Consider the following 13,216-nt stretch of genomic DNA (forward strand, 5'->3'; position numbering starts at 1 on the left):
GGGTCGAGACGCAGATCCATCCCTACACCCTGCATCCCTGGTGACTTTGTGCATGAGAATATTGAAATTGTCCGTTTAGGGTGTAGAATGGATGAGGAGAGTCATAAAGATCGTAGAACATGACTCTGATCGTGTAGAGAGAAGGAGAACACAATACCAGGCAATACGGGTCTCAAGWCTACTCTCGAGGCTCGTACTGTCAGTTGAAAGGTATCCACGCCGATGATATATCAACAGCGAATGCGCGAGATGCTGGCGAGGTGGGATCCCATCAAAGTATCACGCGTGCCCACGTTGTCGAGCGTGAACTTGGAGGTTGCATCAAAACAGACTCTGCACAGCGGCCCGTTCCGTCTATCGGCCCGCCCGTCCGAAACTCTCTCCGCTTGATCGATCTTAATAATTTTTCGAGGCGGACTCGTTCGGTAGAATATATTCCCCACCAACATCATGCCGCCCTCACAACTGAAGCGCTTGAAAAAGTCGCTGAATGATCAAGGACTCACTGGCCCGCAAAAGTCCAAAAAGCAGAAGAAAGCGGCCGCCGCTGGTGGCAAAACTCCTGCCGACCGAGCGGCTCGCGCTGCCAATCTGCAGAATATTCGAGACTCGTTCAACCCATTCGAGCTCAAGTCGATATCGTCTCGTCCGGAGAAGTTCCATTCCACGTCAATCAGCGATAAGCGTAAGAGCGATGGCAAAGGCGGGTACAAGGCGGTGCTACACCGTCCAGGTGTGTCCAAATCACGAGGCGAGGACATGCGAAGGGAGACACTCTTGCCGGAGATGAGGAGGCGGAACAAGGTTGGCGGGCTGGTTGATCGCAGAATAGGAGAGGGCGATGTCGACATGACACCCGAGGAAAGAGCTGTGCAGCGATTCGCGAGGGAGAAGGAGCGGAAAGCGAAGGGCAGAGGAATGTTCGATCTGGAAGGCAGCGACGGGGAAGGAGGCGGTGCACTTTTGACGCACGGAGGAAGGAGATTGGAAGATCTGGCGGCAGACGACTTTGGCGATGAAAGCGTGGCCGGAAGTGGGAGCGACGATGATGCAGAGGAGCTGTTCACGCGGAAGCGAAGAAGAGACAGCGAGGAGGAGGAGCAGGTTGTGGGCATGGACGACGGCGATGAGGACGAGGCAGGAGAAGAACAGCCGGAGCGGAAACGAAGTAAGAAGGAGGTAATGATGGAAGTCATTGCCAAGTCGAAGATGCACAAGTACGAGCGACAAAAGGTCAAAGAAGACGACGACGATCTCCGAGATGAGCTGGACAAGGGCTTTGGCGAGATTCTGGGCCTCTTGCAGGGCGTCAAGAAGCCTCCTCCGCCACCCAAGCAAGCAGATCCAGCTGCCGCGGACTCGAWCGGGCCTATGGTCAACGCCGATCGACAAAAGCTACTAGACGGTATGGATCGCGCGCAGGCAGACAAGGACTATGATATCCGGATGAAGCAGCTTGCCATGGACACCAGAGCGAAGCCTTCCGATCGTGCTAAGACTGTTGAGGAGAAGGCCGCCGCCGAGGCTGAACGACTGAAAAAGCTGGAGGCGAAGCGACTGCTCCGTATGCGCGGAGAAGAGGTTTCAGATGACGAGAAGGATGGCAGGGACGGTAAACCTGCAGGTCTAGATGAGGAGGCAGCTGCGGACGATGAAGACAACTTTGCAGATGAGGCCGCCGACTTTGGATTTGCCTCTTCTTTGGCGGCACCTGCAAAGTCAAACGAGCAGCTGGTGCTTGATGACGAAGATGAGTTTGCATTGGACGAAGACTTGGTCGCCAGCGGCTCCGACGCCGGTCTGAGCGATGTCGAATCTGGTGCAAGCGATAATGAGGATGACAGCGGTGCCGAGATCGCAGATGGACCTGTCGAGGACGAAGAAGATGAATTCATCACAGGCATTCTTGGTCCAGACATCGAATCTACAACAAAGGGCCCGGAGAGAACGGGGGCCAATGCTGTCGCACCTGGTACCCGACTCGCCTTCACCTACCCGTGTCCGCGCACTCATGCTGAGCTTCTGGACGTTGTTAAAGAAATGCCCGTCGAGCAGCTCACAACGGTCGTCCAACGCATCCGTGCTCTCTATCATTCCTCTCTATCGGAGGCAAACAAGGAGTCAATGGCCGAGTTCTCCAAAGTCCTGGTCGAACATCTCTCCTACATGGGAAATGAAAGACAGCCACTTGCTGTGACCGAGCAGATCATTCGTCACCTCCACTCTCTCTCGCGAACATACCCTACAGAGATTGGACAGGCATTCCGTGAGCAGCTGAATGCTTTCCACGAACGTGGTCAACCGATTGCGGGTGACTTTGTTATCTTGACAGCCATCATGTCGATATACCCAACCAGCGATCATTGGCATCAGGTTGTGACTCCCGCTATCACGGTCATGACAAAGTGGCTCGGCCTACACGCCCCCTCAATCGCTAAGCCTGCGGACCCGAAGACACTTACCCATGGTGCTTTCTTGGTCGGAATGTGCTTGTCATACCAGAAGTTGAGCAAGCGCTACATCCCCGAAGCTCTACGATTCACCCTCCGTGCTCTCCAAAGCAAAGGTCTTGAACAGGCTGCGGCTGCCCCACACCTTACCAACTTGACGACAATGGCTGAATACTGGGCTTCTCTCTCCGCATTTACAGAGATGTTCGCCCCAGCTCTTCCAATTCTTAGAAGCCTGCCCGCTCGCTGTGGTAAACCCGCCCACAAGCAAATTACCGCTTTCCTCGCCAAATCTCGCACCAAGCGTGTGCCTCTGCAGCTTCACAACCACAAACCCCAACCCATCCGCACCAGTATCCCCAAGTTTGAAGAAGGCTTCAACCCTGACAAGCACTACGACCCTGACAAGGAGCGTACCGAGAGTAAGAAGTTGGCGGCCGAATACAAACGCGAGAAGAAAGGTGCTGTGCGCGAGTTGCGCAAAGATGCGAATTTCATGGCGAGGGAGAAACTCAAGGAGAAGAGAGCTACTGATGAGGCTTATGAGAAGAAACAAAGGAGATTGCTGGCTGAGATCCAGGGCGAAGCGGCGCACGATCAGAAAGATTGGGAGAGGACGAAGGCGAGGAATGATCGGGCGAGGGAGCAGGCTAAGAAGGCTAAGGGTGGGAGATAGATTTAATGGTGATGGTGGAATGAGCAGCTCTCGTACTACTGTATGAACGATTCTCGCTACAGGAAATGACCGTATGTTCGATGAATTCTTGCCAGTTTTTCCTCGTCCATCTTTACGCCTGTGCCGATTGCACGAGGCTCTATTCATGCTTTATCTTGGACATACACTCCGGGTGTGTATGGTCCACGGTATGGAGCATCGGCTGATGGGGGGAATTCCATTCCGCGGTATAGTATGCCCKGTGCCGTGCTCCTTTTCTCCCGCAAATGTATAGTGATCTGGGACAGGGTGGGCAACGAGTAGACTCGTGTTGTGTGCTCTGATCATGATGCGTGGTAGTAGATGGCACGCCAATGCAAGAAGAGCTTAGCGTGGATGGATCACGTCCACGTCGTGACTCGCGTCTCAAATATCCTCGCTCCGACAAACAATACAACCTAATATCCATCGAAAGCTGATCAACTCGTATGACGACCACGGGTCACGCCAAATCATCAGACTCGACAGCATTCAGAGCTTTGCTTCGTACAGACAGTGTATTAGGAAATCCGGCACGTGTCCTAGTTGGACTATAGAGCTCTGTGGACAGACCATTTGTCGTCGCTGAGATGACTTTCTGGCTCTCTTTACGGCGAACTCGCTTGGCCAGACATCGCATCAGCGATGTGTTTCGTCCAAATGGACCTCATCGATCTCATCAGTCAACAGAAACGCCACCAACTAGATCCCGCCAAGATTCACATACTGATCGAACCCGTATCGTGCACAGCACTCCAGGCCTCTTCTACACAAATCGAAACATAAGCAAGGCAGGTCTCAAACTCCAGAGTGGCATCGAGAGAGATGAGCTGCTTCTCGAGCCACTTGGACCTTTATCGTCTTCAGATCTGGAAGTGCAACGACGACTACTAGCTCCGGGCTGCGATCCTACGCAAATTCTGCGTCAGTCAATAGCTGCTAGGACTGCCACTGTGCATGTCGTGCGACTTTGTCTTGAAAAACAGTTTGCTGAATTGAGAGCGATCCCTCGGCGAGAGCGTCAGAGTGTGGCAAAATCACAGTGCGGTATCGCCGCAGTCGTATTGGACCATATCCTCCGGKATCCACAACTATGGGTCCCGTTCTTCATGCATTGTCCAGGCGGGCAACTTCAAGTATCATATTATGCTATCCTACAAGGAATCGATGACCGGATTTTGGAGTGGTTGCATACAGAGCTGAGAGGAGAACAAAAAAACGTGCGAAACGTGTGGCGAGGTTCACTTCTGCGAAATATGGTAGAAGCCCATATGATGCACGAAGTTCAACACAACCAAGACCCAGCTGTCCAGTGCTTCCTGCGCGTGTGTGCTCAACAGAAAATCGCCCATTCGCAGTACACGGAATCTCATGCAGAAGACCCCAGCGTACCTAAGCCAGGAATTCTGTGTACCAACCTTCTCCCGACATTTCATATGCTTCCAGACAGACTCACCAGAACCGAAAATCACAACACCAATCCCAAACTATACACACAGTTGGTTGAAAGGTTCGCATCGCCAGATCAATACACCACTCCGCGGCTTCAAGCTGAAGTCGACATCGATGTAGCGTGCCTGTTGCTATACTATCCAACATGGCCCAAGGAAACCGCCGCGATGAGACTGCTCCAGAGTTTCGCAGCGGGTAAGTTGGACGCCCTACCAGACAGGATCACAACTCCTCTAGGTGCGCTGTACTTCAAGCGCTTCCTACAACGGACACTCGATGTGTTGCTCGCGAATAACAATTCGACCGATGCAGAGTGGTTGAAGCAGAAGTTCCATTTACTGGCCGATCCTACGACAGGAAATTTCGCCGACCCCACACGGATTAGAAGGCCTGGTGAAGGTCTAGGCCGATCGAAGAGAGGCGGTCGGACGAAAAAGAACTCGGCAGAGCCGATACCGTTTCCAACTTTCAATTGAGGCAGTTATTGGGTGGTGACATTGCGTCGATGCTCGGATACCACATGCACAGATGCTAATTCCTAGTACATTTACGCTTTCGGCACCAAGTGGACGTCGCTGTTCCTCAAGGGGCAGCAGATCAAGGTGCATCTTTGACGTTCTTGGATAATGATGCGCACGTTCAGTGTGCTCTCACGCTTTGGGCAATCGTGGAAGTTCTCAACCCGACCATCGCTCTTTCTGGGCTACAACAATGAGATCCCTCCAGATCGAGGCACATACTGCCTATGGCTGTGGAACTGGACTGGAGATATGTCGCAGAGACCGACCCGTCTCATACCTCCTGTTCCGCTCTCCTTTCGGCCCTTTGGCGTCGACTCCATCGCCTTTGTTGGACATGGAATAAGATACCAAATTCATCTCCGATGATACTCTTGAGGCTACAGGTCGATATGTTGGTGCCCATACCTCAAACATTGGACCCCAGCACCGCTGCGAACAGGTCGTGCTTCAGTGAAGATTTCGTAGATTTCGGTTGACACTGGAGGTCGCTGCGGGAGCTTCGCCGATTGCTATTCATCACATCAAACGCTTCTCTCTGTCTCTTACTCTGCGTGCGCCTTATGTTATAGCACATCTTCATAGCCTATCCGGGACTAGTCGATGCCCTGACGAGGTATCCACCGAAGACGGACCGGCCCGTGTCTAGCTTCATAAACTTTCTTCAACGACAAGCACTCAAATTCCGGCCTGATGGTCTAGTGGTATGATTGTTGCTTCGGGTATATCCCAATGGTTCTACGCCATTTCCTATTGTGACAGGCCCCGGGTTCAAATCCCGGTCAGGCCCTTTTTGTTCGATTCATTTTTGCGCTCATTTTGAGCCCCTATAGCATACCAGGCGACGGCTAGAGCGAGCTACGGCGTCGTGTACGTTTTTGGTAGTTTTGGAAATCTATGATTTGAAATACCCCTTTTGCTGTTACTTACCTTTGTTTAAGCCCATCCTTTTTGTCTTGCTCTTACGCACATCTATAGCTCGTATAATATAGTAGCGGCCAACTACAGCGTCCTATAGCCTCGGGTCCGCACTTTACGCATTAAAAACTTGCGATTAAAGACTGCCTATTCGATATAACTTAATCCTAATTAGTTACGTTATTTTCTCTTGTTCTTACGTACATTTTAAGCCTATAGCATGTCCGAGACTAATTATCGCAAACTATAGCCACGAGAATCTTTCGTAGACCCTAATAGGAATACGGTTTAAGATAGCCTTCCTAGATTAGTTATAGGTTTTACTAAGTAGGTTGCAACACCTCCGAACACCTCCGCTTTTTCGTCTTAATTATTTACTACTATACTAATTAAATTAGAACACTACTATTACGCCCTTAAATCACGCTCCGAATAGCTAAAAATCACCGTAATACCTAGTAGATTAAAACCTCCGGTTCTTAGTAAGGTCCTCCGCCGACTAGAGGACACGGACGAGAGCGACATTACTATAGCTAATAAAGTTAAGATAAACCGCTTAACCGTTTATCGCATACGCGTATATATAGACCTATTTARAYAACCGTACGCTCCGCGTRGATRTAAACTCGGTCTACGGCYACTRCTATCGGATTACTATGTTCGAATAATGCTAGACTAGCTGTCTAAGTAGCTAACTGCCTACCTTAACGAGATGTAGTAGTACCTATAGGATAAATACGGTGTATAGGCCTCTATATCTACTATCTATAGGGCTATATACGACGTAGGCTAGTTACGTAAAGCAGCGAAGAAGCGATTGCGTAAGTAGAGCGAGTTCCTACGTGCGTACTAGCGTAGTAAACGTAATACTTAGCCGGCTAACCGCATCTACTACATTAACGAGAGTGTATAGAACGAACGCTACGGATAGCGTAAGTATAGTTAGAGTAAGAAGGGCGTTAATTGCGTAGATTAACAACTATAGGACCGAAGTAAAAGATAGAGTATCTTACCTATAATAATACCGGATAGCTACCTACTAGGAACTCTAATACACTAGGGCAGTATTACCGGAGATATACTATACGAATAGCTAGAGGATACGGTTGTTCCTTAACTCTCCGTAGGGTAGTTGCTAGTCCTTAACAATGCATCTGCGTATTACGACATACGTATTAAACGCCTCTACGCGGAGGCTAGCATTTAGATTAAGTATTTACCGCCTTACTCTCCGGACTACAACCCTATCGAACAGTCCTTCTTAGTTCTAAAAGCGTTCGTTCGACGCTATATTAAGGAAGCAGAGGCATTCGAAAGCTATCCGCACTTCCTTATATAGGCAATTAATAAGTGTTATATAGATCCGGACGTTGCAGAGCGACAGTTTTATTACAGTAGCTTCCGCAATTAGCGAAGATGAAGGATTGAATAAGTTAAGTCGATTGCCGGTACTAGAGCTAGCTCCTTATTAATTGCCCTTATTTATCCTTATCGCTCCAGCCTAGTTAATATTAGATAAATGTTCATTTTCATGGTTTTTTCACGTATATATACTACTGTCGAACTGTCGCATCCCTTACCGTCCTAAAACCCTATATGTACAGCTAAAAACGGCCGTGCGCAACGTATAGCAATGTTCTAAGGGATGCGTAGATGCTAGATAGCTAATCGTCTAAAATGCTAGCTTTCTAAGATAAAGCCGAATCCTCTAAAGTTCCCTACGGAAATGCCAAGAAATGCTAAGGATACTATCCGGACCCTAAAATCCTCGACTCCACTATGCGTACTACGTAATCGCGTAACAACTATACGCTCTAAATTCACCGTATAAATACTCAAAGTTCGAGCTCGTTAAGAGCTACAATTTAAGCTATTATTAAGTAAATTTAGTAGCGTGGTTATAACACAATAAATTATAGACTATATTACGCTAGAGATCCGGCTTTATAGCTTCCGCGAGTCTCTATATAGGCTTTAGATAGCATTAATTTTGCCTACCTATTTACAACCACACTATTATACAACAGATGGTATACAACTTAAAACGGATCTTATAATAACTCGTTACGCTAAAGAAGCTCGAAGAAAAATCGTAAGAATCGGACCGCTATATAAAAAGTTATCGCCGGTTTAAATCCACGCTACTAGTGTCGCTCCCTAACTAATTATATAGTTGCTTCTATGCACGTATAGCGCTCCTTAAATATTGCCGCTAGCCCTCCTTAAAACCGTTCTTAACCCACTACTCTCGTGTTACATNATAGCGTAAGTATAGTTAGAGTAAGAAGGGCGTTAATTGCGTAGATTAACAACTATAGGACCGAAGTAAAAGATAGAGTATCTTACCTATAATAATACCGGATAGCTACCTACTAGGAACTCTAATACACTAGGGCAGTATTACCGGAGATATACTATACGAATAGCTAGAGGATACGGTTGTTCCTTAACTCTCCGTAGGGTAGTTGCTAGTCCTTAATAATGCATCTACGCATTACGACATACGCATTAAACGCCTCTACGCGGAGGCTAGCATTTAGATTAAGTATTTACCGCCTTACTCTCCGGACTACAACCCTATCGAATAGTCCTTCTTAGTTCTAAAAGCGTTCGTTCGACGCTATATTAAGGAAGCAGAGGCATTCGAAAGCTATTCGCACTTCCTTATATAGGCAATTAATAAGTGTTACATAGATCCGGACGTTATAGAGCGACAGTTTTATTATAGTGGCTTCCGCAATTAGCGAAGATAAAGGATTGAATAAGTTAAGTCGATTGCCGGTGCTAGAGCTAGCTCCTTATTAATATTAGATAAATGTTCATTTTTATAGTTTTTTCACGTATGTATACTACTGTCGAACTGTCGCATCCCTTACCGTCCTAAAACCCCATATGTATAGCTAAAAACGGCCGTGCGCAACGTATAGCAATGTTCTAAGGGATGCGTAGATGCTAGATAGCTAATCGTCTAAAATGCTAGCTTTCTAAGATAAAGCCGAATCCTCTAAAGTTCCCTACGGAAATGCCAAGAAATGCTAAGGATACTATCCGGACCCTAAAATCCTCGACTCCACTATGCGTACTACGTAATCGCGTAACAACTATACGCTCTAAATTCACCGTATAAATACTCAAAGTTCGAGCTCGTTAAGAGCTACAATTTAAGCTATTATTAAGTAAATTTAGTAGCGTGGTTATAACACAATAAATTATAGACTATATTACGCTAGAGATCCGGCTTTATAGCTTCCGCGAGTCTCTATATAGGCTTTAGATAGCATTAATTTTGCCTACCTATTTACAACCACACTATTATACAACAGATGGTATACAACTTAAAACGGATCTTATAATAACTCGTTACGCTAAAGAAGCTCGAAGAAAAATCGTAAGAATCGGACCGCTATATAAAAAGTTATCGCCGGTTTAAATCCACGCTACTAGTGTCGCTCCCTAACTAATTATATAGTTGCTTCTATGCACGTATAGCGCTCCTTAAATATTGCCGCTAGCCCTCCTTAAAACCGTTCTTAACCCACTACTCTCGTGTTACATCTATTAATGCTTTAAGACTAAGATCCCTCTATATAAAGTAGTCCTGTATCTTATATAGATTATCTTAGCGGTTGTGCTTCGTCTAATAGTCTACCGCTAAGATGAAGTTAATGCAGTTCTTAAGCTAGTTAAGTAGATTAACTAAGGGCTGTCGAACTTAACTTAATAGCGGCTCTATAACAGGCCGTAGAGGTGTGTTCTCTTTATTACCGTCCGGTAAGGCTCTACTAAGGTAGAAGTTCTATACTTAGCTATAAAGTAACTATTACTACTGCTTACGCCGGTTTAGACTAACGGTGTTATCGTAAGGGCGCTCCTTTCGTAATATCGCATAAACTGCTATGCGATACGCAATAGCAGCTAGTAGTTCGAATTCATCTACATACTTAACCTTCGGATTAGGCCTCTTAAGCTGTTTATTTATTAAGCTGTTCTTAATTGCTTTAGCCTAGTTAAGGCTAGCCTATACGAATAATTCGTAGTGTTCCTCGATATTAGCTACATCCCTAGGCTACTAGCATATCTAACTATAGTTCTAACACCTCTCTTAATTGCACGTCTATACGTCGTATATACGGTGCTTTAAATCACCGGTTTTCTCTAGTATAGCACGCTTAACTCGAACGTTCGCTGTCTAAGTGTTCGTAACCGTTCGTCGCTATAAACTCTACGTACTAAGGGCTGTTAGTCCTAATATAACACTCGCTAGTGTAGGCTAGAACTCGTAGGTAAGATGTAGCTATAGGTCCTTATATCTACACTTACGCTAGACACGTAGTTGAATTAATGCCTTCTCGTATAATTCATTATAGGCTAGATCCTATAAAGGCTAGTATATCCTCGAGAGCTTGCCGTAAGCCGCGTAAAGGATAGGACTAAACACAATATCCTTACGGTAACGAGGCACCTGCAGGTCTTAATCGTACTTATAGCGCAACTTACACTACTTCTTAAACCTTCTAAATTAAGAGCCGTCCGTAGAGGACTTCTTAGGGTAGGCTATTAACTCGACACGCTCCTTGCCGTAATTAACTGTCTATATAGTGCTATATAAAACCGGCCTATTCTTTCTAGCCTCCTTATCCTTATTATTAACATTAACATTAACTGTGTGTTGCTTACGTAACCGCTACGTACTCGGTAGTAGCTGTTCTTCATCTTTATCTTTATTATCCTTATCCTTATTATCCTTATCCTCATCCTTATTATCCTTAGTGACGAACAGCGCCTCATCCGCGACATCCACCTCTTAAGCCAGCTTAGTGCTAACATCAACTTCTGCAGCAGTTCCGGCTCTATTACGCGAACGGCGCTTTCGAGAACCCTCTACTTCTACCGCCGCGGCGCGCTTCTTCGACGATTACGACTTCTTTACGCTCTAAGCGGCCTTGCCCTTGCCCTTAGCATTAGACGGTCCAGCCTTCGGTGTTCGCGGAGTAGCGGTAGCAATAGTAGCAGCAGCAGCCTCTTAAGCCTTCTTAGATGGACGCGCTCTACGTGGCGTGTTACCGCGAGAGGTACGTAATAGAGCCGCCGGCGGCGTAGTACACACTCGATTTTCGGCCATTTCGACAATATCGTCCTTTTCGATTACCACTGGGAAAAAAACACGGATATAGGGTAGTGTTGTGTTGAGAACATAGGTTGTACGCCAAACTTTGGTATGTAGCWATGTTTGGCTAACGATGAAGCCCTAGGAACCCCACATGTTGCAACTCACTTGGTAAAGAGTGTACCTCTATATAGCCTGTTATTCTACAATGTCGTAAGGAGAAACTTCTTAGGTGGTGTGTTTAGCAGATATCGTACGCTTTATACATCCTTATCGGTTGAATCGCTGTCTATACTAATCTATAACGTTCAATCCTATCTCAATCGATAGGTACTGTCTTCTACTATTACCACGACATCTATAGAACATCCAGCACATCCCGTTAGGGCTTTCACGCTTGAACATCTAGTGATTACATTGACACGATGTAGTCGCAGAGCTGGCATATCACTAATCGGGGAAGACTAGATGCTCGAATGGCATTATCATTCACTACACAGTGTATCAGAGACTCGTAGGAGGCTCTATCGACGCAAAACGTGCCTTGGATACAGTCCCACTGAGCAAGGTCTCAACCAAAGGTGGACCGCTATGGCCATCTAGATGCACCAAGTCGCTGCGAATTCACTTACCGCTTGTACAGCGAGAATGTCAGCGAGTAGCATCCTTCGAACTACGGGTTAACAGGACTGTTCTTTGATTCACCTATCTCGCATACCGGTACTATTACTCAGCTAACTTCGGTGTAGTACTAGTTGTTGACTATAGCATCTTTCTCGAACACGACCCCCTGTGATTCAAGGTACTGACGCTTCTGTCGTTCGAATGCTTGATTCCTACGCAACCATTTCTCCTTCCTAGTAACGATCTCTGTCTCATAGGTAGAGCCATTTCCATTCGACAGCTTCTCTGAATATCTGACAGAATCCAAGTCCACAGAAAGGCTGCTATCCGATGGCGTAAGCAAGGTATCATCACGGGACGGCACAGCTTGCCTGGAGATTCTAGCCTGCCAGTCGCGTATCGATCGTGTGTCTGCTTGTGGAGGGAGTGTCATCTGACGCCCAGGCGCATCATTACCTGAGTTGCGGTCGTTTGTCTGTTCTCTAAAGGTGCTTTCTGTAGGCACCCGTTTTGAGTCAATATAGCTACGCATAGCCCGTTGTGCTTCCCTGAGGTTTCGTCTTGCGTGATCGACCTCCTGGCTGAACCGAGCTTCCTCTTCAACGAACGGCGGGTCCCCTGACGAAACGCGCCCTTGTTCGAATCGCTCACGAGTCAGCGATGGAAGAATCAAGAATGCCTCACTCAATGACCCGAAGTAACTGTTCTGTACATCGTGAAGCCTCTGTTCCCTATCCGCCAATCTCTGCTCAAATCCGAATATGGCTTCCGCAAGCTGCGTAATTCGCACTTCATTCTCCAGTTCCGCATGCGGTGCAGCGGCTCCGTTGATAAAGTCGGACCAGGTCTCACTGCTACGTTCTGACTGTGCTCGTGGACGTCCATCTGGTAAGCGGTCGTCTTGACGTGATAGACTCCACTCGTCACTTCCCATATACTCATCCTCATCATCCTCGTCAGTGTCGACCTTTAAGTGATCCTGTAATCTTTGAAGATTGGACTCGGTGGGTAGGTAGATCAAGTCGGCTCGATCACCAAAATCAGTTTCCACATCTGTTCCGCACAAGCTGATATCTCGCTTCTGCATGTCGCTTCGAAGACCTTCTAGTTCTCTCGCGAGGTATATCCTGAAATCTCTGTCTGGTCCAGTCTGTCTGGAGCTATTGAGACGCTTCCGAGTGGCTGCAAGTTGCATGGCACATGCGTTCATCCTGCCAAGTCTTATTATAAAGAGCTTGTCCATGAATATAGGTCGTGGTATTCTGCCTCCATTGACCTCGTCGTAGAACTGGTTGGAGCTCTGGTATATCTGTTCCCTTACGACGGCTGCGTGAACTTTGACAATCTCGAGTTGTGTACGAAGCTCCCTTTCACGGGTGCATATCTCGTCTTGCAGGTCCTTACGTCTTTGACTCTCGTTGCTGAACAGCCTCCTCATTTCTTCGAGAGAGCC

The 13,216-nt window shown here is 47.1% G+C and overlaps 2 protein-coding genes and 1 non-coding gene; all 3 read left to right on the forward strand.

Annotated features, from left to right (window-relative positions):
- Positions 1-450: 450 nt before the first annotated feature.
- Positions 451-3,126, forward strand: RCC_05491 (related to nucleolar protein 14; the record flags this gene model as incomplete). The annotated part of the gene is made up of 1 exon (XM_023770762.1): positions 451-3,126. One exon carries the CDS (start codon positions 451-453, stop codon positions 3,124-3,126), a length of 2,676 nt encoding a protein of 891 aa, XP_023626530.1.
- Positions 3,127-3,734: 608 nt separating this feature from the next.
- Positions 3,735-5,072, forward strand: RCC_05492 (uncharacterized protein; the record flags this gene model as incomplete). The annotated part of the gene is made up of 1 exon (XM_023770763.1): positions 3,735-5,072. One exon carries the CDS (start codon positions 3,735-3,737, stop codon positions 5,070-5,072), a length of 1,338 nt encoding a protein of 445 aa, XP_023626531.1.
- A 729-nt stretch (positions 5,073-5,801) lies between these two features.
- Positions 5,802-5,904, forward strand: tRNA. One transcript has 2 exons: positions 5,802-5,837; positions 5,869-5,904. It is a non-coding gene; the product is annotated as a tRNA-Pro (tRNA).
- Positions 5,905-13,216: the final 7,312 nt, after the last annotated feature.

This window comes from Ramularia collo-cygni (genome assembly GCF_900074925.1).
Source record: "Ramularia collo-cygni strain URUG2 genome assembly, contig: RCC_scaffold07, whole genome shotgun sequence".
NCBI classification, from domain to species: domain Eukaryota; kingdom Fungi; phylum Ascomycota; class Dothideomycetes; order Mycosphaerellales; family Mycosphaerellaceae; genus Ramularia; species Ramularia collo-cygni.